Source organism: Cygnus atratus, chromosome 3 (genome assembly GCF_013377495.2).
Source record: "Cygnus atratus isolate AKBS03 ecotype Queensland, Australia chromosome 3, CAtr_DNAZoo_HiC_assembly, whole genome shotgun sequence".
Taxonomy (NCBI): domain Eukaryota; kingdom Metazoa; phylum Chordata; class Aves; order Anseriformes; family Anatidae; genus Cygnus; species Cygnus atratus.
In genome coordinates, this window is record NC_066364.1 from 68,937,674 (window position 1) to 68,962,442 (window position 24,769).

Below are 24,769 nucleotides of genomic sequence, written 5' to 3' on the forward strand. Positions count from 1 at the left end.
TTTGTACAGGTTCTGTATTAATGGCTTAGAAATGGCTTGAGATTTAGGACAGAATGAGAATGGTTCTAAAGTGACCATTTAGGTTATAATTTTAGATTCTGCTTAACAGTTGTCATAGTAACCGAAATATCTACAATTTCTGTCCATCTCATTTAGGATACCTGTTATTTTGGAAACACTTCTTCCAGCCAGCTCCTCTCAGCTGCTGACTGCAGTTCTTGCAGCTAAGCATCGTGCTATCCCACGAGTCAAATACGCCGAGACTTGTTTCAGCTGGCAGGTGCATGCTGAATCAAAGTGCTTATGTGCCTCTTCAGATGCTGCAAGGCAGGTGGAAAGGGCAAATGGTAATGAAAACTAGGGGTCAGAGTGGAAGGCAAAGGAGCCCCAAGCACACAGTTCTGTAAACGCCATTATCATGAACATCTTGTTAATGTACTTAAAATTCACCACTAGGTCATGAGTGACAGCTCGCCACAATGAAAAAGGGGCTTCAAGCTGGCCCAGTGATAAGACACGGTAGTAAAACACAGAGATGCAGATAGTGCTGAGAGTTCCTGAGTCCCATGGTGGACCTGGTGTGATGAACCCAGAAATGCCTTTCAAACAAACCGGCCAACCAACCAGAAAAAAGAAAACAACTACCTTCCTACAGTGACTTTTTGTTTTTAAATCCCTTTCAACTCCTGTGCCTGGAAAATGTGATCTACCACAACTGGTGCGCAGGATGCTTGCCCTTTCCTAACTTGTTGGCTGTGGTAAGGAGTCTTTTAACTGCTTTACAAAATGGTTCAGACTTGTCCCAGCTCAAACTAGCACTCCTCGAGAAGGCAGGAAATGTTTTGACTCGGGAAAACCACGGACATACTAAAGCAGAACACTAGCACTAAAACTTAAGACTTGGTAGCTCCGGCTCCGTAGCACAGCAGTGTTGTGTGGTAACTGCTGTGCTTCTGTTCAAGTTTTACACTATTTTTTCACTTAATTTCTTGCAACTGATGGTGGTATTTCTTTCCTTGTGCTTTTTAACTTTGTAGATCACAAATCATAAAAAAAGAGGACTATTTAGTCTGGAAATTGGCTAATTTGTGAAGCAGTACCAACACTTTATCAGGCTTATCCACTCATTTACATCGCAGCTGTTTAGAACAGCATTAAATCATGTTGCTGTGCACGTGCTTGGTTTATAGTTTCACAAGTAAGGATGCAACAAGCACATGCTAACAGCTGCTCAATTTCCATCTGCATTGCAATTCATACCGTGCTTGTGCAATAAGGAAAAATTCTTCTATGCTGTCTGGCCACTCCCTCATTTTTTTCCTTAATTTTCAGCCTTATACATCACCTGTTTGAACTGTGGTAATGAAGTGGCTAGGTCTAGGCTTGCCAAGTGGCAGGAACACTTCCACATATGTGGAAGAGGACTGTCTGTTGAAGGCTTGCTTTGACAATTCTTCCCTGTGCAGTCACCATCCCTGTGCTGGAGTCCTAACAGTTTCCTTATATTTCACCTGTCCTGTTTTCTTTCACCGAATCTCCTTCTTAGTCTATATGCCTCTAGCTCTAGCACCAGTTACGTTTTACACAGTCACGTTACCGTCGTGGTGGCTTTTGCGGTAGAGCCCTGGGAAAGCACTGCGTGTGACTCCAGGGCTGTCAGTCACTGCTGCCCATTCCAGGCGAGCAGAGCATCTTCCCTGCTTGGGCCTTTCATGCTCCGCACCTGCCTGAAGCACCCAGCCGGCTGTGACACCACCTGCATCCTCAGCGGGGCAGCTGGCAATGGTCAGGATCCTACTCTGAGGGCACTGAGCCTGAGTGTCTCCAGTAAATTAGAACGATGAAAAACTTTAAAAAAAAAAAAAAAAAAACAAACCAACCAACCAACCAAAAAAAAAACCAGCAACAAATACTTCCATGTATTTAATACATTCTGCAAACTGCTGTTTTATGTAGCAAAATAGGCATACACATAAACACAGTCTAATAAACAATTTAAATGTTTATTTGAAAAATGTTAACAGTACAAATCAGTATGGGAAGACTGAGCCTACTTAGTAAGCCAGTACTTTTGTACATTTTTGGGGGGGGTGTTGAGCTGTCACGTAGTACTGCTGTCACTAATACAAAAAGCACGTTGTGAACAAGCCACGTTACAAGTTTACAAGTGCTAACGATTTTCATGAGCATAAGGGGCCATAAAAGTATAAAGTGCTTGAAATACAAATCTGCCTTTTTAAGCTTTGTTTTTGCATATATGTCAAAGTACTTGAGCAACACAAACGCTTGGTGGTGATACTTCCCTTGCAAGGCACACTCAACCCTATGAGATACGAACCCAGGTTGGGCAGCTTTGTTTCAGCTTGCAGGCACGTGTCATGTTTGTGATACTCCTCTGTCCTTTTCTGAAAAATGCTATCCGGAGACTTCAGGACACCCTGAATTTCATCATCTCACTACTTAGGACAGCTGAACTGGTTGATCTAGGGGTGTGAAGGCAGCCAGCATCCTGACCTGAGCTGCGAGAAGTGACTTCACAGAAGTTAAAACCAATGGTAACCCTCAGGGTAGAAAGCTGTTTTATTTTGAAGCTTCTGAAAAAGGCTGTACGTTTATGGAGAGGCACAGGGAAATCAGCTTTGGGCCTCAGCCTGTGTCCCTTTACCAAATAATCAACTGTCTTAAGTTTTCTTTGTAGGAAAGAAGGGATTAAGATCAAGTGCCAAATTTCAAGTCAACTAAAAATTCATTAATTAAAACAAAACAAAACAAACTTCAAAGTCAACGCAGCATTAAGTACATGCTTTCTCATCTAAATTGCTTTTCCTGTCTGGAACATCCGAAGGCGAGCTGATGGTTATCACAGGTACAAAGCTGACTTGATCCAGCAGAAGGATGCCTCTGAAAGGTAAGATTACCTGGCATTAGAAAATAGTATACAAAATAATTCTGCGTTCTAAAAATTAGAACTAGCTCTTGTTTCAGAGGGGTCCCGTGACCCAGTCTGTGCATCTGAACTATCAGCAGGGTAGGCTGTCAGATCAGTTTCAAAGTAGCCTAAAACTGCCCAGCTTTTCAGCTTCTTGGACTGCTCTGACAAGCCACGCACAAGCTGCACGTGCTCCAACTGAACAAGAAAGTACTGCGCGCTGCTTCCTCTCTTCTGTACTTCCTCTGCCATGGCTAGACCGCCAGGCATTGGGCTGAACAGATTATGTTGGTTAGAACTTTATTTTCTAGTTCTGCTTAGTTCAAAGCTTCACACGTTGCAGTATTAAGCTATTTACTGCTGTGGTACAAACTTTCTTCACTTTTTTTATCTCTAACAAGTTAGCTACAGGAAGTACTCTAACCTGGTGGCATGCTTTGTGAAGTGTCACGGGGAAGCAGGATATCTTTCGTCACTGCAGTTTCCCGCTTCCCCAATTTGCCAACCCTCTGTTTTCCTAGCTCTGTCAGAAGTACTGAGACCATTTTTATCTCTTGGTGGATATATAAATTAACCAGGCTCAGGGCCTTTCAGAAGCACAGCTGGTCAGTATTATTTGAGAATATCAGCTGTGCTTGCTCGGAGTGAGGAAGCATGCTTTGCTGTCAGTCATTTCTCCTGAAAGAACATATGGTTCCAAGGATTAGGGCTCGCTGAATTGATTTGGGTTGCTTAAAAATGTTCGTGCTTGCCCATTCCAGCACTAAACCTATACTGATTCTCAGCTACAGTTACCATTTTATCTTTCCATGCCTTGTTTGGGAAACTTGCTTCTCTGAAAAATACTTGTGTAGCTGGTAACATCCCAGCCGAGTGAATAAAGCCATTCACAGACAACCAACCTGACTCATAACCTTTTGCCATGAATGGTAACGCCACTTCCGAGGGTTTGTAAGCTGCCTGTACAGACAGATACTACTTGGAGAAATTTGCAAAGCCAAATTTGAGGCCTTTCATAGCTACAATAATGACTGTAACACTAGACAGTATGTCAGATTTAGGACTGTTGGAATGGTTTAGCTCTAGCTTCTACCTTCCTCTCTTGAAGCTATGTTAATGGTGTCTCAAAATGTAGTCCTTAGAAAACTTGATAAAAAATTGGCATTATGACAACCAAGCCTAAGACATTTCCAATGAGAGATTTGCCCATGTTCCTCTGAAATGTGTATGCATCAAAATGCCGCTTGGAATGGAAAGTTACTGGCAGCCTTCTTAGTCGATTGTTGCCACAGTATTCCTAAAGAAAAAGGCTGTTTCTAACTTAAAAGATTTTTAGTAGTGCTTTGTCTTCATCAGAGAAAAAAAATTGCAGAAGTTACTTACTTGTTTTCACAGGAAGGGAAAATCACCTTTAAGACTTTCAGAATGAGAGCTGCTCCCACGACTCCAACCACAACGACTTCCATCAAATTAAAGAAGATGGGTAAAGATCGAAACCAGAATCTGCAGAGCCATTTCCTCAAGTCCTCCACCCACTGGCACATCACCTACAACCAAACGGGTAGATATAAAAAGACGGGTTGCAACACATAGCAGGTGCAGTTTTTGTGGCTACTCCTGAATCACATTACATGGTGATAACTTTACTTAAATAAACAGATAGATAAATAAATAAATATGCTTCAGTATATGTAAAAGCAGGATGGAGTTGATTGGTGACTCAAACCTGTTTCTTTTACAAAGTTTGGAACCTTCCAACTGAATTATTCTGTTTGGAGGTTTTATTTTTGAGGAAGTGACTCATCCTGGAAGAGTCCCCTGAAAGGAAGGGGAAAATAAAGGGACACTTGAACAGAGGAGGTGAAGGATGGGTTATTTTGGCCTAGGCTTAGGGTAGCTATGATTACATAACTATATGCAGCAGGCAAAGAGTTACTGAAGCCCACGAGAGGGGTGGCAGGTAACTTTCAGCATACTATTTTTGCCATCCTCTTTAATCAGCATGCTGTAATGTGTTTCTTTCAGCCACAAAGGAGGGTGTGGAGCCCACCTCTACCTAATCTGGAACTGAAATTTCTCAAGCTGCTACTGTGTTTCTTAGGGGTGAGACCCATGGCTCATCTCCCAGAGTGGCCAGCACTTGCCTCTAAGCAATGCCAGAAGAAAAATATTTTTTTAAAAAAGGTCATTTACAGCTCAACAAGAGTCAAAGTCATTATAAATAGTCTCATATAATGTAGATATCGCAATCTACTTTCATGACATATCTGTGAGGTCACAGCATTTCAGGATTTAGACACTTACTTGATTTCAAGTGCAGTAAAAAACCACATTTTCTCACTGCTAAGGGGTAATTTAGAAACGGTTTTGTTTTGTTTTTCTTCTTGGTTTTTAAAGTTTCCTAGAATATGTCTGTAACAGTCTATTGTTCTTAGTGTTTGGCTGCGGGGATTTCTTAGACTTCTGTGGAAATCAGTTAGTGTTAGACACCTCACACAACCGAAAATCCTGTTCTTCAACAACTACAAAGCAGCAAAACAGTCGTCTGAGAAGTCACCTACTAGGCTAAGTAGGAATGGCAATTCTTTACTTGATAAATCTGTTATTATATGCCATGTTGCTTTTTTTCACATGAAAAATAGAGGACCAAAGACAAAGGTCTAGGAATGTTACACACCTTCTTAATATCTTTAAACGGATGTTTTGGTTGGCCTTTACGCAAAGGAAAACCCCCCTATCTGAATCCTTACAATGCTGTTATTTGGTTTGTTCTGTAAATATCCAAGGAGGAGGAAAACCTAGCATTTGTACGTTTCTGAAGACAATACTAAAAACAGTGAAGTAAGACTGTTCCCTAAAACTGTAATACTGATTAAGTCTGCTTTATCCATGCTATGTTGCTAGAATTAACAACAACACCACACCACCACCACCAAAAGAAACCTACCTTGTAAGAAGATGGAGGTTCTATCCTAAGAGGGGTCTCTGGTAACTTGCCAGGTAACGTCTCTTCATCCACTGTAGTTTCTGCTTGCCGGATGAGGTACTGACTGGTGGTTTGCAGTGGATCTTGAATATCTAAAGAAGAAAAGACAGATTTAGTGGGAGGATTATTTTTTAATTTGACTCTAATCAAGAAAGCAAAGACATGCTGCATTTCTATCTTTATGGTACAACTATCCTAAGTTTACAGGAAGATCACAGAAAGAACTTTTTTTTTTTTTTTTAATTAAAAATCTGTTTTTTTTTTTTAACTTTAGCAGTGAACTTGGTAAGAAGCAGCAGTGTTACAATGCAGCCTTTAGATGTGCCCTTGGCTGCAAAATTTCAGCTGTCACCAGGTTTAAAAAGTAATGAACTAGACAAAAATATTCATCTCCTATGAAATCCTTGAGTTTTTGACTAAACTAAGCCAAAATAAGATTAAGGTATCCAGTAACTTCTCTTGCTTTAAAGTTATTCAAATTTAATAACTTAACTATTCTCTGGTTTGGAAGTGACCCAGACAGATATTTCCTTTGCAGTTTTCTCTTTCAGTCTCAGGAAAAAGGGGGAGCTTTACAGAAATTTCCATAACAGCACAGAGATAAATTTATTCATGTGAATGTCTGGGTTGCAGGTTTACAAGCACCAAGTAATTCAGAGGAGAACAGATTTAAAAACAAAACAAAAGAAATAACCAGAATGTAGAAGAGTGGAATTTAGGTGTAAAAAACACTTCCCTGTTAATCCAGAAACTATTTTACTATGCAAAACACAGGAATAATGTTGTTCTTTTGCCCCTGTAAAGCAGTATGTTAACTATGGTTAAAAATATTACGTAACAGCTTGGAGAGATACCTTTTCCTGAGAGGTTGGGAAGTGTAAATAGCATGTCGTTGTCCCTTGGGATGGAATACAGCATGCTCTCTTTCAACGGGACAGTGTAGTTTGAATGTCTAAGTACTTTCAGGTCCTTCACTAAAATATCTATTTCTGTTACTTCTTCCTGCTGCACCTGCAAGAGAGGCAAACGTACCGAGTTTAAATTTACTGAGTTTAAAGTAAGGATGAAGTAGGCTGGCAAAGAAAACCAATATGTGACAGAAAACTCCAAGTCATTACGATTTAGATATACAGATGTTGTAACATGAATCAGTATTCTTTGTTTTTACTTAACACGTTTCTACAGCCTATGCCACATTAAAACGTAGGCTAAACAGACTGGGTCTCCCTCTCCCTGCAGAAACATGTGGCAGTCAAGCCATGGGCTTTCAACCAAGTCTTACATAGCTCTTCTTGTCAGGGAGGCATTTGAAAGCACAGAAAACTGATATATGTAGTAAAAGGACACACGCAAACATTTAGTGTGCTGCTGAGACAAGACTGACACTTCTGCTTTTGCAGTCATGTTACTTTTTTCATACAAGTGAAAAAATCGCACTGAGATCACTCATTGCTGCTTTTATTCTTTTACCTTAAACTTACATTCCTTTTCCTTGAACTTGTATTATTCAGGGCAGGCAACAATGCAGTGTAGAGTAACTGTTTATTCACATATCCAGTTCTACTACACATTGATGTAGAACAGAATAGTTTTCCTCCTCCTCCAGCACTGCACTGGACCTACTTCATTTAACAATCACTGCGGGCCTCATTTATATAGAAGACACTCAGCATAAGTACTACTAGCACCGGTAACTGCAGTGTAAGGCCAGGAACTGACAGAAATCCAGAGTGTCTGTGACTACAACAATAACTGCAGCAGAGATACATTTCTGCAAGAAAGGAATGGGGGTTACGATACAGTTTCACTTGTGTTTTCAGAGCCATAGGGGCCAACTGTCTCCTTTTGCTTCTAACGTGCGGAACAATGCGATGAAAAAGATGATTGTCACTGTCAGCTCATAACTAATGAGACAGATGGAAAGCTTCTGACTTAAAGGAAGAAAACAGCATGAGCTTTCTGGTCATTCTCACCAGGTGCCTGTGCAAACCTGATACGCATTTTGATATCCAGTTTGAGATCTGAAATACAGCACCGCTACTGTGTAACAGCTGAACCAAAACAAAACATATTAGCCAACTCACAGTGGGGTAAGAACCTCACTAAAAAAACGAACAAAGCCTTCAAACTTCTCAGTGGGATCATCATTTTCATTAACAGAGTAAAATTTTGGCATGATGCAGATCTGTGAAAAGTACTACGCGCTGGGCATGCAATTAATTAAAGATCACTGTTATTATCATCCTCCTCCTATAAAAAAATGCAGCGGAATATAAAACAGCAGCTTTTCTTCTATCCAGAACCTTCCTAGTTAGAAAAATAAGTACAGCTTATAGGTGATTTTGAGAACTTGGCTCTGTACATTTCAAGCTCAGCTGCAATTGTAGCCCCTCACATTCACCAGTATTTGTGCAAATCAGTTAGATATATATGTTTTTTTTTCTGTTCATCTCAAAACCCATGTTCAACATCAAGTTTTTTATTCAAATCAATTAATTAGCTCACATACACAGTAGCCTAAGGCTAAGCCCTCCGATGGCCCTTCACAACAAGCCCACCTGCTTAATTTGTTGCTGCTGCAAGCCACATGATTGAAATGCTTTGTTAGCTTGGGATAAATAATGGGGAAAAACTCAGAACTCAGAATGAACATATTCCCCTTTTATTAATTTTGTACATTACTTTGAAAATGAATTATTGCTTGTGAGTTTGACTTTCCTTGCATAAATGCACATTTTGAAAAAGCATGTGACAGTTAATGATATTCTGACAACCTTAATGGAAAATCATCCAAGTTTTAGCTACTAAAATAAGAATAGAAGCATTAAAACCTGAGTTCTCCGCAAGAAAAACCTCTGCTACTACACAGGTTGGTATCATCTTCCTCAGTACTGTGCTAGCTACACGTAAACCTTTTAACTCTTGGTTAATATTTGCCTCTCCTAAATTCAAAACAAGCAAAGTGTTGTTGTTTTTTTGTATTATTTTTATTTACCTGTCTTCCATCAATTTCTGTCACTTCTTCCTGAATGACAATCAGCTGCAAATCAGAACTGGATGCCAAAGGCCACTCGTGAACCATGATGCGAACACTGACAGTTGCCAGGCGCTGCTGATCTGGTAGGTTATCCAAGCTTCCATTCTCCACTGTTACGACAGAATGTCACAGTTTTCAAAGAGAAACCATCCCAACCAGAAAGCACAACTCTCCACGGGGCAAACAGATGCAACTCTAACATAGAGTACATGTGCCTTTGCACACGTAGCATCTCAATGGGAAAGTCATTACAACTACAGAGGACCACTAGAGCTGGGTTTTAATGAAGAAATAGCTAGCAAGGGAATATGTTCCCTTTCATTTCAGTTTTTTAGAGCTGGGCCTGGGAATTCACCATTTTATTTTGCAAGTGCTTCAAATGTTTTAAATGAATCAGATGCAGTTGGATTTGATGATCTTTGTATGTCCCTTCCAACTGAACTATTCTATTCTATGCTAAACCAGAGATGTCTTAGCGACTGTATCAAAGCCTATACTAGGCTGATGTCCTTTACAATTCCAGTAACTGCTACTATAAGCGGTTGTAATCTGGAAAACAGATGCCAAGGTTTTTAGCAGTAGATCACCAAATCAAACTCAGAGCAGTCTCATGATACACAGAGCAGACAACAGCAGCAGTGTACGATCCCCGAAGTGAAGGGAGCTTGCAAACAATGTGGCCTTTGAGGTTTGCATCTAAGCACCCTAAGCTGCACCCTTTGGCTCCACTATTACTGCATTCTTATTTCAGTTGTCCGAAGGAGTTAGTAAGAGTAATGCCACAGTCCAGACAGCCCCCTGCATAAACATCTCGATTCATATAACGTTCTTCCTCTCAACGCTGAAATAAATATGCTCTCCAAAATCATCCTTCTTGAGATATTTGTGTGACTTGCATCACCCTTTCCTTCAAGTGGCTGCCAGAGACCTGTTGTTCCTGGGTTCCAGCACTTCAGCTCTTTTCCACACACACAGCTTATGCTAGACAAGTGTTGGCTCCCTCATGCGTATTTTTCTGCACTTCCCTCACTCCCCACCATTTTCATGTGGGACTGTGACACCTCAAACTCTCTTCCTACTGAAAAGCTTTCTGCTGTTCAACAACCTAACACTCCACACGTACGCAGAGAACTGCCTTCCTACCCTCCGTGTTTCTCCATGAGCTTAATATCCTTCTCCCAGGTACCATGCCTCTCCTTCAGGTGAGGCCATGCCCTCCACAGCAGTGGAGGGCAGGAGATCTATCCCCGACACAGACCACAACTGAGACTCAGATGGCCCCTGTGTCTAAGCCACAAGTGCTACGTGTCACCTGCACTGCTAGCTAGGCAGCCGGGGGGAATGCTCAGCTAGTGTCCTTCGTTACGCAGGAACAACTAACTCCATGTGCTCATTTGTTTTATGCTGCGACCCCTTTCCTCATGAAGCTATTTAGATTTTATAACTGTAGAAAAAGGCATTTTGGCACCATTTAGGAATATCTTACATTGTGAAAATAAGTGGCAGAAGGAAAGAAAGAGGGGCTATTCCCAACAGGTGTAAACTGGAGTACTAACCTGTTTGCTGAGTGTTTTCTGATTTGTAGCAGCAAGCAGGCATTAAAGGAGCAAAGCCATAAATATCCCAAGCAGCTGAGGCTCCCTGTGTTCAACCTTTCCTGTCTGTGTAGTGGCTCAATCCCCACTACATGCAATAGGAGCTGAAGATGCTCACCCATCTAAACTTGACTCTGTGGGAACTTGAGGTGGGGACATTGGTGCCAGGCACAACATAACAAAAACACCAAAAGAATACTATTCAGGAGACTTGGTCTCTACTGTTCAAGGGCATGAATGTTTGGCTCAATTTTGATATTACATACAGATAATCAGGAGCATTTTTTCTACTCTGTTAATAGGTAATGAGTATCTCAAAATTCCTTCAACCTTTTACAAACATTACCTGAATCTGTCATTGATAATTTAGTTAGTAAATAGTATAACTGGCATTTTACAGGTAACAGACAGGAGGAGCACTGTGTTGAGGACCAGAGCCAAACATGGAGGTGAACAATTCCAGGGTCCTAGCTCCCAGGTCAAATCAGCAATTTTCTCATTGTTTCAGATTCACATTCGTAATTGTAGCCACTGCAAGCTATACAACTATGGTTTGAGAAATTAACAGGAGCTACTACAGTAGGGTATTCAGAGTCTCTCAGAATTAGTCCATAAAATCCTAACTGGTTTTTTGGGGTCAGTTGTCTTGCAGGTAAACGACATGTTGCCGTGTTTTTCTGTCCTAGGACAGAAAACACAGAAGCAATAGGAATATATCTATCCCCCAAACAGACAAGTGAATTACTGCTCTCCCACTTCAGAAAAGAAATAGTGTCAAATTAATAATTGATGATATTTGGGAAGGAAGGGTTCAAGAGACAAGGTCATGGCTCAGAGAAGCAATTTAGAAAAGCATTAGTACCCTCTAAGTAAACATCTGAATGTGAAAGGAGGATGACCTTAGAAACCAAGCTAGAGACTGCTGCACCTGATCCATCAAGAGATCATTCTGAATACAACAGAAGCTTAAATCAAGCAGTTTAATTGTTCTTGCTTAATTAATTATATAGTATGCTCTGTGTATCTCAAAAATCACAGTGCTTTCTGATCTTCTACAAAAAGTATAGAATTGAATCAGTGTTAAAAATAGCAGTTTCAAGATAATCTGAAGTCCTTAACCACTACAGGACACTAGCAAAACTGAAGTAATTTGTGCTATAATATACTATCCAGGAGAAAATTCTTTGTCCACTAAAGTCAGACATGAGATAATTAAAAGATCTTCCCAACACTAATTCATATTTTTGCTATTAAATCCCTTTTTGGATATATGCCAACCAGCCTGGGGACACAGCCATTAGCAGGGTGGAGTTGCATCCTTCTGTTTACATTGTCTAGCTTGTAGTGCAAAACACTCTTCTGAAAAGAGAGGCAGTCTCAATTTCAAATGAAACCATTTACATTTAAGCAAAGGAATGTGACTTGAGAACAAGGTAGTGAGATTATTTTTCCACCCACGTCAGGAGCAAAATTCTCCTAATTTGGGAAATGGTTTGCTTCTACGATGCCGAAGTTAGCAGAGTATGAGAACACGCAGACTTTGTATGGTTTGGTTACTAGATAACAGGGAATCAAAATACAGCAGGAAAAAAAATTGAGAATACTCACGTATTACTGTTTGACATGTTATGTGGGCAACCCCGCTTTTCATAGGAAAATCATTTAGATATACCTGTCCATTACCATAGGTGATATTAAAAACAACCTGAAAGACAGACAGACAGAATGAGAGTGCGGTCCTGCCCCTATACTACAATCCTGTTCTCAGAGGAACACAATTAATGCTGACTGAAGTCAGACAAAACAATATATTTGCATCCACATGTGGACTATGTTTCACTGCATATTAATTCATTGATTAATTCATCATTCTATTTATATAGCGAATAAATGAAAAAAACTGACGCACCTGTCCTTTGTGAAATTCTCCATTGCTTTTCAACATCCTAACATTGACTCTGATGGTTTCCTGGAAAACAATGGTGAAAAGAGATGTAAGTTTCTATGAGAAAACACATAAGCAGCTATAGGTCACAGGCAACTTTCACATGCTATCCTGACAGAATGGCAATGTACTAGTCCCAGAGCATGTTGCCAGGCTTTCTACCTGGCAAACAGAAGAAAGACGAATATGTTTACTTGTTACATGTTAAGGCTTTTTTTCCTCTTTTAAAACAAAAAGTACTGATGAGAAAAAATGACTGCTTCCCCTTTAAGTATAATTTTTAAAATAGAGATAATAATAATCAAACAAAATTCTCAGAAGAACTTGTTATGCATGGATACAATGGAAAAGAAGTCTCTCATATTAACTGAAACAGAATTGATTAAGCAAGATAAAATCCGATTCTCGGTCTCTGTAAAGATCACTAAACACTCCACTTACTCTTCAAGATGAAGTATAATTTGATACATGTTAGCCTGTACTAAAGAACACTCATTTTTGTCAACATCAACAGCAATCCGGTTTTTTTTCTTTGGTTACCATTCCCAAATAATGCCACACAGGACTCCTCCAAACCCACAGCTAACAGGGATTTATTTCCTTCTTTCAAACCTCAATTGCTGTAATTTATTGTTTCCCTCATTCGGTCCTCTCATTTCATCCTTGTCATTTCAGGGGCTCTATTGCAGATGGGACCTCAAATCTCTCAAATCTGCCCCCTGACAAAGTCTATATCTGGAAACAAACCTCTCTTGAACACAGACAAATGTAATGAGTGCCACAGTGCTCTCCTGAGTCATCTACACAGAAATAATGTTAAATTCTCTATTTGCCCTTTGGGAACCTTAATTGATTCTATCCGTGTTTAATTTTCCTCTGGAAAACTCTCCTCTGTACCTTCAGCACCTTTTTTTAGCACTGTGTTTAATTAAATTTCACACTAAACAACTAAAATTGAGCTGTGTCTCAAAAGCAAGTAGAACTCTTGAAAATTTAAAATGAGAGAATGAATCAATGGCTTTCAGTTTGGGATTTTTAGGCAGGAAATACTCGGAGTATACAGCGCAGAACAGAGTGAACAGAGAGCTTCTGAAGTACAACTCCAATATAAAAATTTCCTTAAAACAATGGGGGTTAATCAATACACTGAGGTGGCCAGAACTACCACAAACTGAAAAACATCTAAACCCGAACCAGCAGAAATCTGGCTTCCTATGACAAGCATGGTTTTAAATCCAATACAGATTTAAATTAAAAAAATAATAATAAGTACAGATTTTTAAAAATAGTTTCCTTTGGTTCGAAATGACTTGCCGTTGATGTTTCAGATACATTTGTCAAGTCAATAGGAAAATTCTCTGGCCACTGAGACCAAAAAGAAAAGTTCTTTCTCCATGCCCCTCCTAGGAAATGGGTGTTTATACTGACTTTTCTCCAAAACTCAAATCCGAGTTATTCATATTAAATGAAACTTATCCATTTACTTAGAAAACCGGCAGTCTATTAACGAATATGTAAACCAGGTTAATGACATAACAGTAGGATGTAATCTATTCTGTCATCCTGCAACTTCCTCAAACCACTTTTTCCTCGCGTTTTAAGAATGCTGTATATTTAAAACAAAAATCCCCTAAACTTTTAGCACTTTATTGAGCATCTGGAGCTGTGCTTCTTTTAGACTTCCTAGTATTTTCTGCCTTGTAGGAATTCAAAGGGCCCAGAGGAGGGACCTTCCCAGCAGTCTTAATAGTCCTTCAGTTTTTGAGCTTTAAATCTGAGCTGCTTTACCCAGAAAGTATTTTGCAATCTTCTTTCACCGCCACCGATGTGACTCACGGAGATTACTAGAAAAAGAAAATGGCTGGTAGATAGCTACTACTGAAAACAAGGAAAATCCCCCTGCTCTTTGTTTTAGTCAAATGCTGCATTTGATAATGAAGGGCATAGGGCAAAGTAGATAGGCTCAGCAACTGAGCACCATATGCGCCAGGTGAAATATGTGTGAGGACTAATCTTCTTCAAGGCAGTTGTCAGTTCTGCTGATTTAGTATCCAAAAGCACGGTCACAGGTGACGGTATATACTTAAAGCTTGCACTCAAAAAGCATATTGCATGTTTAAGAAATCAAAATATTTAGGCGGTGCACATCCATGCTGTCAAATTTACAAAAAGTAGATCGTAGCATGCAGACACGACAGCTGAACTGACCTAGAGGCCTCTGCCATAGAAAGGCTGCAAATCTCTCCTCTCCAGCGCATCATCCTTCCCTCTCCTTTACCCCAAGCCGGCAAGCCGTTTCAGCTCATTAAATGGGCAGGAGACCTTCCACATTTTTGCCTATTTCTTCTGAAAAGAAGAACATTTCTTCTGACAAGAAAAAATGGACAAGAAGAGGCACGGGACTGCTGACCCCGCAGGCCTGAGCTGCCGGACAGGCTCTGTGTTGGGGCTGCCTCTGCCCCTCAGCGGCATGGGTTTGTAAAGCCACCCCAAAACTTTGGGCTACGATCAGTCGTCTGCCAAAGCTGTTACACCATGACCCTTCACAAGCGATGGAGAACTTACATTCTTGCCTTTTTGCCCACCAGTCGGTTCCCATCTGGAGCCAACAATTTCTTCTCCTGATGACTGCCTGTATTCTGTATACACATAGTGGCATATCTGATTTTTTCAGGCTAGAAGCACTTGTTCCTGAGCTGTCATTGTATTCTTGTTTTGCCCAAGCAGTCTGACAAGACTTGGTATGAAACATTTCAAGCAGATGTCCAAGTTTCGGTGCTAACAAATAACTAGTTTTCGACTGTTCCTGCCCCAAACGTTCGCAAACTGATACAGAAACATCTCAAGGACCAGAGGAAGATCACCTTTTCCAGAGTAAGAGCCAACTAAATGTCATTCCTGACAGATGCTAATTCAACTTATTCTTAAAGCTCTCCAGTGATGTCCAAAATTTTCACACTCTCCTCAACTACTTTAATGCTCAGCTATCTTTAACATTAAACGTTTTCCTGGCGCCTAACCTGAAGCTTCCTTGCTTTATGAACAGCTTGTTCACCACTCTTCACAATATCTTCCCACAGAAAATAACAGTTTTCCTGATTTTATGTTATTTCTCCCAGCTCACTTAATTCTTCCTTAGAGACTGGTTCCTCACCGCTGGCTTCCTACTGGTCTTTCCTGACTGTCTGCACCCAAAACGCAGCAGGGCCCACCTCCCCGACCCTACACACCCCATAACAGAGTCTACATGAGGACAAGAGCCACAAGGCACGCCAAACATAGTGAAACGTGGGCCAGGGGGCTCACCCACTGCAGGGTCTGTGTGGTGCACAGCCTTCCTTCCCCCTGTTAACACAATCCCGGTGGGTGGCCCCTTGGTATCTGCCTGAGGGTCCGTGCTCAAGAGCCCTACGTAATTAATGGCTGCTGAGGTGAGAGGAAGGCAGGCGAGGCCGCCAACAGCCCTTGTATCCTGCTTTCATGGTGAACTGCCCAACCAGACAACCCCCACCCGTTACTCAGTGCTCCCAGATGGGGCCATCTCACCGTCTTTCCAGTTCCAGGCGTGAAGACTCACTGACTTATGAAACATCCTTTAATTTCAACAGAGTTTGATTATGTTAGCATAATACAATTCTCTACTTGGAAAACAAAAAAAGGCACTTTACAGCTTTACAGATAGGCCTTAGAGCTACACACCTCACTACTAAGAAAAGTAAGTAACTCCACATCATTTATTTTGTGTATCAAAAACAATGAAGCCAATCCTGCAATAACAAAGCTGCTGAGTGCAGGACATGGGCCCTATGCAGTAATCCACAATATTGCTCTTTTGAGTTCTGGAGAAGCCTGAACTATAAGTATAAACCTTGTTTGTATCACCTGCAACACATTTTTGAGTATTAACAATATCACGAACGTTCATACAAGTCTCAGATAGTCTTGTAATTTAAAACATTCATTGGAATATTTGAGATAGCTGCTCTTTGAGAGTCAGAATCGAAGGACAGCCCGACAAAGCAATTCGGGTCCCCAAGAATCAGGCTGTGCTTTCAACTTACCACTGACAGCCATCCCATCACTCACAGCACCTTAGCCCTCGCTGTGCTGGCGAATACCTTCACACAAAACTCTCCAATTTACACTAGAAATTGCCCCGTTGTTCTTAACGCAGGATGTAGAAGTGTCTCCTGAGTTTTCCTAAGACTTCTCATTGCTGTTTTAGTGCTCCAGCAGTGATGTTTACAGTGGTAACGGCCACAGGACCTGTAAAGAAGACAGCACTTCCACGACAAATGCATGTCATTCTTTTCTTGGAAAGCTAGGCTATGGCAGTAATAATGTGGCAATGTACACTACAGGATTTTTGTGAACTAGTGAATTCTTGTAAACCTGAATCAATAGCGATGAGCAGGTAGTGGTCATTTTCTAATCCTTTCTCTTTAGCCAAGTGCTGCAACAGAACCCAGGAGAGTTAAGTGGGGCAACACAGCAGTAGCAGAAGAGCAAGATGACAGAAAGAATACATAAAGCATCTGACATAATTTAAAAGGGAATATTCATTAGTTCTTAAAGACTCCCCACACCAATGCCACACAAATCTACAGAGAACGCTTCACCCAACCCCAGCCTTTCATGAAAAATGCTGCACAAGACAAAGCTGTTTGGTCTAATCACGCAGGAACTTCAAACAGATCTGACTACAGAATCATGAAAAAACCTCTGGCAGGCAGTAGGTACCTGCTGCAGCGCACTGTACAGTCTCCCCCAGCACAGGGTAACTGCTAAGTCCCGCACAAGCGCATCACTCCCACAAAGCCCATCTCCAGACCGAGCCAGGAGCAGCCAGCCCACTTCAGGCACAGCTGTGCTCTCTTGAGGCTCCGTCTGTGCTGGCAGGCAGGGAAGCGGAGCGGGCAGCACTAGGAGCAGATGGCACAGCGCCTGGCAAGATGGCCAGCTGCACGGCGAGCGGCGGACAGACCATCCCCTCGCGGCAGCTGCGCAGGCACAGCTGGGATATCCCGCCTGCAATACGAACAAGGGAAATCGAAGGAAGGTTGCCAAACAGGTAAGAAATGGACAAAACTAAAATCTGAGCAGGCGATCAGGCATAGCTGAGTTAAGAAACAGGCATGGTGCAGTCCTTGACAAGTCTGCAGGACGCTAATTAGCCCCTCACGTTTTACCAAATTTTGGTACAAAATCTTCTCAAAGGAGGTTTGGCGTTATTAAACTGCATGACAATATTTAGGATATGACAATGAAACTCAGTATTTAAGTAACCAAAGCTGAACTATCCTTGTTAGTAAACAAATCTAACACAATGATGCTTTTGCTTTTCTTTACTTTTCTGAACAAGCAGAAAAATAAGCTTCCTCGCTTTGCGATGATTCATAGTATAATATTGCTTATCCCTTCCTCAGCCCCGCATATGTTCCTAGAACTAATTGCCTTTGCTTTCTCCCTATTATATCAACTAACACTATGAATATTTTAACAGGAGTTTTAAAGGCAAATGCTTAGTCTCACATCATCAGGACACAGTTGCATCATACTGCTTCAATTTAATCAAATATACATGGAAAGATGATGTGGTGCCTTTTAAGTATAAAGCTCAAAACATGTGCCAGGCTGGTAATAGAGAACCTGGGATAAAGCTATGAAAGAAATACTTCAGAGTGTCACAATTAAAAAGTTTCTTTGATTAAAATACGTTATACCCACCGAATCCATACTCACATGGCTGATGGAGTAAAGATTACTTTTTTGTGTTGTGAAACAATATATCCACACAGAGGTTTCCTGCAGTCAACAAGAGCCTGAAAAAATGTTTTTCAAGCAACTGCACTAAAAAATTCTGGTAGGCAAATAAGCCTTTTCAAAAGTAAACAGTTAAATCTAAATTATCTAGAGACAAATGGAGTAAACAAACATCACAGCATTCAGCCCACTGTGCTTTTAGCCAGTTTTTATCAGCACGTTAAAAATAATCTAAAACACAAAATCTAATTCTCGACCTAGCATCAGAAAAGCACAGTCCTTTAATGCAAAGATCAGTTATCTTGTTGCATTATTCCATGCCTTTTTTATATAAACTTATGTCTAATATCAATCACTCTGTAATCCAGATTTGCTTGTCCAAATTTCAGGAGGAGAAAGCAAAACTAAAGCACACATGCTAACATTTTTTAAAAAAGCCCAGATTTCAAAACAGCTTATTTAAGAAACGACAAGTATTGCACAACAATGGGGGCGTTCACATTCCGGAGCTCAACAAAAGTGTTTCAGACTTACAAAACGCAATTGCACACACGTTATTCCAAAATTCCAACGTCTTTCCTCAATCCTTCCATTACAGGTTTTGTAACATCATGGCCATCAACTTGGAGGTAAACTTTCACACAATGCACAAGAACTACAAAATGTGAAGCTATCAGAAGTATTCTGCCAAAGTACTCCCAGGATTATGGAGTGCACAGCCATGGTAGCCGAAGAAAAGCTTAAAAGACCACCTGCAGACCCAAACCTTCCTGAGGAAAGATCCTTCTGCCCCCATGCCATGAGCTGTTAAGCTCGTGGCTTCTGAAGCCAGCCCATGAGTGCTGAATTCCCGCTCTGCCTGTTCCCTTCTTCTCCTACCACGCTACTGAATATAAATCAGCTCCTGCTCAGACAAGAGCAACTCTTCTACTCAAAACTCTTTCAAGACGTGTTCTTCCTTTTACATCAAACATGATCCTGTATGTACAAAAAGAAGCAGTGCAGAAGGAAACATGAGTTCTTATTTACATATATATTTTAAAATCTTAAACTGAAAAAAAGTAATAGAAGTGCATGTTCCCTTTTTGACTCTTGAAAGAGCTTTCTGCACATACTTACACCACCACACCACTATAAAGCTGAAACAGTGCAGATGTTTCTAAACTGGCAAAAACTTTGATGGCAAACCACCTGAGTAGTACAGCATGAAAGGACAAACCTGTCCCCACAAGCAAACAGCACGGCTGTGCTCACCAGGCGTTACACCCCAGTTACTCCATCAGGCTTTACTCTGAAACGTACCTACCCTGTTTCTGACCCCAAGCTGGCTTCCACGTAACCAGCTCAGGCGTCCCTGCGCCACGCTCACTCGCCTTCAGATCCTAAGACAGCATGAGCAGATGTGCCTCCGTGTCTCGTATAATTGCCCGCTGTGGGAAATAGCTTTAACACTACGAAGCTGAAGTTTTGGTGTGAAAGTGTGACAGTTTCTGGATGGAAGACGGTCAGCAAGAGCGCAGGTTTATATCCTTCTGCTACTTCTGCTTGCCAAATCCCACTTAGCTCTCCTTTTCTCAGAGGGGGATACGCGAAGTACCTGAGCTTTCTCTGCCCTCTCGTACTTCCATGCACCTGACTTCAAGCACAGGCACACTTTTATAGATCTCTGAAGATCTAGATCCCCATTTTGAAGAGCTAAGCCCATCTCTCTTCAGAGGTTCACCAGGAGAAGCAGAGACCAGGAAGTGAGCCCAGGAATCCTGCTTTGCAGCACAGGATGTGCCAGCGCAGGGCCTGTGCCAGGCTGCCTTGGAATGGCTTTATTCAAACGAAGGAACTCTGGAGGAAAAGAAGCCATAATAAACTCACTCGCATGACAGCAATTTTGCTCTGGCTAGACAAGTGACTATGAACCTGACAGAGCTCTTCCCTCTTTGGGATCTCACACCTGGCAGGTCACGATTACTAGGGTTTGAGGAATATATTTAGTCACGACTTAACCAAGGACACAAAAGCAGCTGGCTCTCTTCCGTAATTCTCGAGGCCACAGCTCACCCCTGTCACAGCGCATCACTTCATTCCCACTGAGGACGTCTCTGCACAGTACCAAAAGCCTTCTGTTCCTCGAAAAGCCACCAAATTTAACTTGAAACGGATCTTACCAAGACACAGCACGGCTTCTGGAAGGGGAAAGCAGATGGCACGACGCCCCGCGATATGCCGATACCCTTTTGCTGGTTCAATTCACGGGCACAGACGTGACGAGGAGGAGCAGTGGACCCAATGCACCGCGTCCCCCGGTAGCACCGAGCCGTCACGGCGCGGCCGGGCACACAGCACGCCGCACCGTACGGCACACAAATAACCACCCCACCCCCCGACCTGCCGGCTATTTTTTGGGCACATTAAATCGCATTTAACCCCCGCAGGGCGCACTGCGGGCACGGTCAGCGAGCCTTGCCCTTCCCTTCCGCCCCGGGAGGCTCCCCCGGCGGCTGGGCGCTGCCTGCGGGCAGGGGTCGCGGCGCACAGCCCCCCTCCACCCAGCCGAGCCCCCCCGCAGCCCCGCCGGTCCCCGGAGGGCCCCGCGGAGCCGCCCGGCCCGGCTCGGCCCGGCCCGGCCCGGTACCTGGCCCAGCTGCGGAACGGCGGCCGGGCCCAGCAGCGCGGCGGCCAGCGGCGGCAGCAGCAGCAGCAGCGGCGGCAGCAGCAGCCCGGGCCGGCCCCGCGCCGCCTCCATCTTGCGACCCGGGAACGAAAACAAAGTGAAACACCGCCGGCGGGGCGGGGACGGGGGGACGGGCGGGGAGACGGGGCGGTGTGGGGCGAGGGGAGGCGGCTGGAGCCGGGTATGGGGTGAGGGGAGGTGGCAGGAGCCGGGCATGAGGCGAGGGGAGGTGGCTGGAGCCGGCCCTCCGGTCAGGTCTCCCCTCAGAAGGGGCCTCCCGCGGCTCGGAAGTGATTGTTGTTGTTGTTATTTTTGATCCAAGAGTTCTTCAGACTAGGAGAGAGGGAAACTTGACGAGCGCTCAAACCCACGGGCAAAGAGGAACGCACCGGGTCTCCGGGTCCTTGGTGGGTATATGAAGGCATACAGCGGCTTATTTGCAACGAGAAAGAGGGAGGGCATCTCACTGGCAACCAAAAAGCTTTCTGATAATAACGTTATAACAGCAAGGGTGGCAAACAGCAGGTAACCCAGTAATGTTTTAATACAGCCGGGATACAGCAATAACGTCCCGTTGAAGGAATCTGTAGCCCCACTTCATCTCGCACTGTGACTCACACAGTTGATAGTGAACATAAAGCATAAAAACCAGAAGCTTGTTATTTCATACGCACTTCGCAGTCGTGACACACCGGTATAAACATCCGGCATGAGATACAAGGAATTGGAAAGGGAAATTTTCATATTATGAAATGTATATTACATGAAAACCTCAAATATTTCATCACTAAGTACATTTATTATCAGTAGTTAGTACGATTTTTGATGTTAGAAAAAATAAAATTAACTGATTTCCCTGTAATCACACAAGTCACTAATGGATGAGGAATAAAAGCACAGATGTCTTAATTTCCAGTGTCTCTCTTTAACATCACACAGGTTCTCCTAAATCTGTCCTAAAGTTGCCTTTTTTGTGTGTGTGTAAAGCTATTGTGTGCAGTAAATTAAAAAAAAATAGATAAATGATCTGTTCACTGTGCAATCTAATGAGGCAAAAATCTACATGTCAGCTCCCCAACATGACATTTTGCCAAGTCTCTTAAGGGGCACATAAGAGTCTCTGGGGACAGGATGGCACCTACAAGAATGCGACTCTTGTTAGTACTTGCAGTCATTTGCATGTGCTGGTGGGAGGAAGTTTACGTTATGTACATTCCTAACTACGCGTTGCACTTCATGCGTAAATCAGATTGGAGGTTACGTCCCCACAAGGCTGGTGAATCCTAGATGCACAAAAGCAAGCTACAATACTCCAGTGTTTCGTGTGTTAGGTTGATGATTAAAATGTTTACTGAATGTACCAAAGGCATAAAAATTAATGGTGTCAGAGCATATAAAAGTACAAGGAAACAAGGCTCGCTGACCTGTCGAATTTATAGATTCAGCAAAGTTCAAGCTGGGTTATCAGCTCACCTCAAGGAATTCAGCATCTCACTGAAATGGAATACAGGAATACCTGTTCCTTCCTGAATGTCTCTGAATGTCTCCTTCTGCAACTTTCTTGGTAAATTATCTATTAAGTAGTACTTTGCTTCTGTGTTTTTGTTTCCTTCATTCTTTCCTTTTTCTCCCAGTCTTTTGCACATCCTTTTCTTCAGTCCTCTCACTCTTTCTTCCCTTCTTTTTATTCTCCTGGAACTTAGTTAAAAATTAAAAAAAATGCATTAAAAATACTTTCAACGTTACTTCTCACTTTCTTTCCCCAAATTTTCCAAGCTTTCATTAGTCTCAGAGCACAGGGGATGTATAAATATATAATGTAAATGGTAAAATTCCTACCAATAGCTAAATAACTTTTGCAGTTATTTATTTTATCCCATCTTTTCTCTTCAGTATTTCACGAGTTCAGCTGGAAGAGACCTTCAGACAACATTGAGTCCGACTGCCTGACCACTTCAGGGGTAACCAAAAGTTAAAGCGTATTATTGAGGGCTTTATCTGAACATCTCTTGAACACTGACAGGCGTGAATCATCAGCCACCTCTCTGTGACACCTCTGCTGTATTTCGGGGGCTTTATATTTAAGCTGGAATTGATATTTCTGACTTTTTAAAGTTGTCTTGAAAATCTTTTTTTTTTTAATCCTCATTGTAGCCATGAGATATCAGAAAGCAGAAGTCAGTATAAAGAATTATACTTATAAAATTATATATACTTATATTATATATACTTATAAAATAAATTATGACTTAATTTATTTTATGACTAAAAAGAGATATAACAGTCTGGCCTAAGCAAGTGGTATGCTTTCTTGCTGAAGGCCAAAGTATGAGCTCTCAAAATAGCAAGTAAATAGTTAAACTTCAGTCAGCGCAGGCTTGCATAAACCTGATGTGCTGTTTAAGTCCCTCTTAAAGTTTCAGAGTAAATAAATGTAACATGTGCTATAGTGCTTTCTTCTGTCAATAACTGCCACACAGGATGGCTTAAAAACAGTCTTAAATCAATTCAGGATTGATGTGCAGACCGGGAATAAACTCACAAAAACATTGCAACACTACAAAATGCTAGATAGCACTAACAGCTTTGAAAACTAGCACACTAAGGATGCAAATACAACATCCTACAGTGCAGATTTGGTCCCAGGACCATCCCACTTTTTTTCTAGGACCATTATGCAGCAGGATAATGATGAACAGAAAACCATGTAAATTCCCTGCTTGGCTATTTATTAAGGTGTTCTTTTATAATATGGTGATCTGATGCTATTTTTTGCTGGTACTTATCTTGCTCTTACCAACCTACACACATCTCTTTGTACTCCTAACTGCACATTTCTGCTCCCCTACCTTCACTGCTTCCCTTTTACTGTACTCAGGTCACTGTCAACTCAGGTCACTAATCTGGCAGATTCAGCAATAGGAAATAAATTGTTTTGCAACAGATCCGTGACTCAAATCGACTCATTGTGCAGTGAGTACCAGGGCTTGACCCAGAAAGAGATGAAAATTGTGCGGCCTGAAGTCATAGAACCACAGAATCGTTAAGGTTGGAAAAGACCTCCAAGATCGTCTGGTCCAACCATCCTCCTACCACCAGTGTCACCCACTAAACCATGTCCCTGAGCACCACGTCTAACCTTAAACACCCCCAGGGACTGTGACTCTACCACCTCCCTGGGCAACCCATTCCAATGCCTGACTATTTCTGAGAAGAAGTGTATCAATATTATGAAAATATGAAGCCATCGGTTCATACACTTCCTTATGATAATATTGCATATTGATTATAGCAGTATCATGCTATTAATAAATATGAAATGTACTTCTATTATTGCATTAAACTTCTATTTTCAACATAGCATATCACAGTTTGATATCGTTATGAGAAATAAGGAAGGTTAAGGTCAAGTCGAAGTTCTTTGCGATCCCGTACTTTGAAGGCAATGAAATTATTTCAGCTGTATCATGTAAGACCGAGCACATGCTATAGCATCAGTTAAAAGGGAGTAAATTCTGGTTGCCTGTCTGCTGTTTTGGTGTTGGCCATGGCACTACAAGCCGTGCCTAGCAGTGTGCTCCAGGCAAACACTGGACCTGATAACCCACTAATAACCTAACTGTGAGGTGACAGTGCTTGTGTCCAGAGCAGGGCTACGAAGCTGGTGAAGGGCCTGGAGCACAAGTCCTGTGAGGAGCGGCTGAGGGAACTGGGGTTGTTTGGTCTGGAGAAGAGGAGGCTCAGGGGTGGCCTTATTGCTCTCTGCAGCTACCTGAAAGGAAGGTGTGAGGAGCTGGGGGTCGGCCTCTTCTCGCAGATAACCAGTGATAGGACTAGAGGGAATGG

General features: G+C 42.1%; 1 protein-coding gene and 1 long non-coding RNA gene across 2 annotated transcripts; one reads left to right on the plus strand and one right to left on the minus strand.

Moving 5' to 3' along the window:
• Positions 1-1,984: 1,984 nt before the first annotated feature.
• On the minus strand, positions 1,985-21,197 carry GINM1 (glycosylated integral membrane protein 1). The gene is made up of 8 exons (XM_035538757.2): positions 20,885-21,197; positions 12,457-12,516; positions 12,156-12,252; positions 8,911-9,062; positions 6,770-6,926; positions 5,877-6,007; positions 4,313-4,476; positions 1,985-2,901 (listed from the first exon to the last, which is right to left on the minus strand). Exons 1-8 carry the CDS (start codon positions 21,137-21,139, stop codon positions 2,793-2,795), a joined length of 1,125 nt encoding a protein of 374 aa, XP_035394650.1. The 5' UTR covers positions 21,140-21,197; the 3' UTR covers positions 1,985-2,792.
• On the plus strand, positions 20,937-24,234 carry LOC118244065 (uncharacterized). The gene is made up of 4 exons (XR_004777440.2): positions 20,937-21,020; positions 21,246-21,330; positions 22,817-22,884; positions 23,868-24,234. It is a non-coding gene; the product is annotated as an uncharacterized LOC118244065 (long non-coding RNA).
• The last annotated feature ends 535 nt before the right edge of the window (positions 24,235-24,769 follow it).

Coding starts and splice junctions, on each gene's coding strand:
- GINM1 (XM_035538757.2), bottom strand. CDS start 21,139: ATGCCCGGCTCCTGCCACCTCCCCTCACCCCATACCCGGCTCCAGCCG. Junction 6,008..6,769: donor TCCCAACCTCTCAGGAAAAG/GTATCTCTCCAA, acceptor TTTCTTCTTTAG/ATATTCAAGATCCACTGCAA. Junction 4,477..5,876: donor AACCTCCATCTTCTTACAAG/GTAGGTTTCTTT, acceptor GTTTGGTTGTAG/GTGATGTGCCAGTGGGTGGA.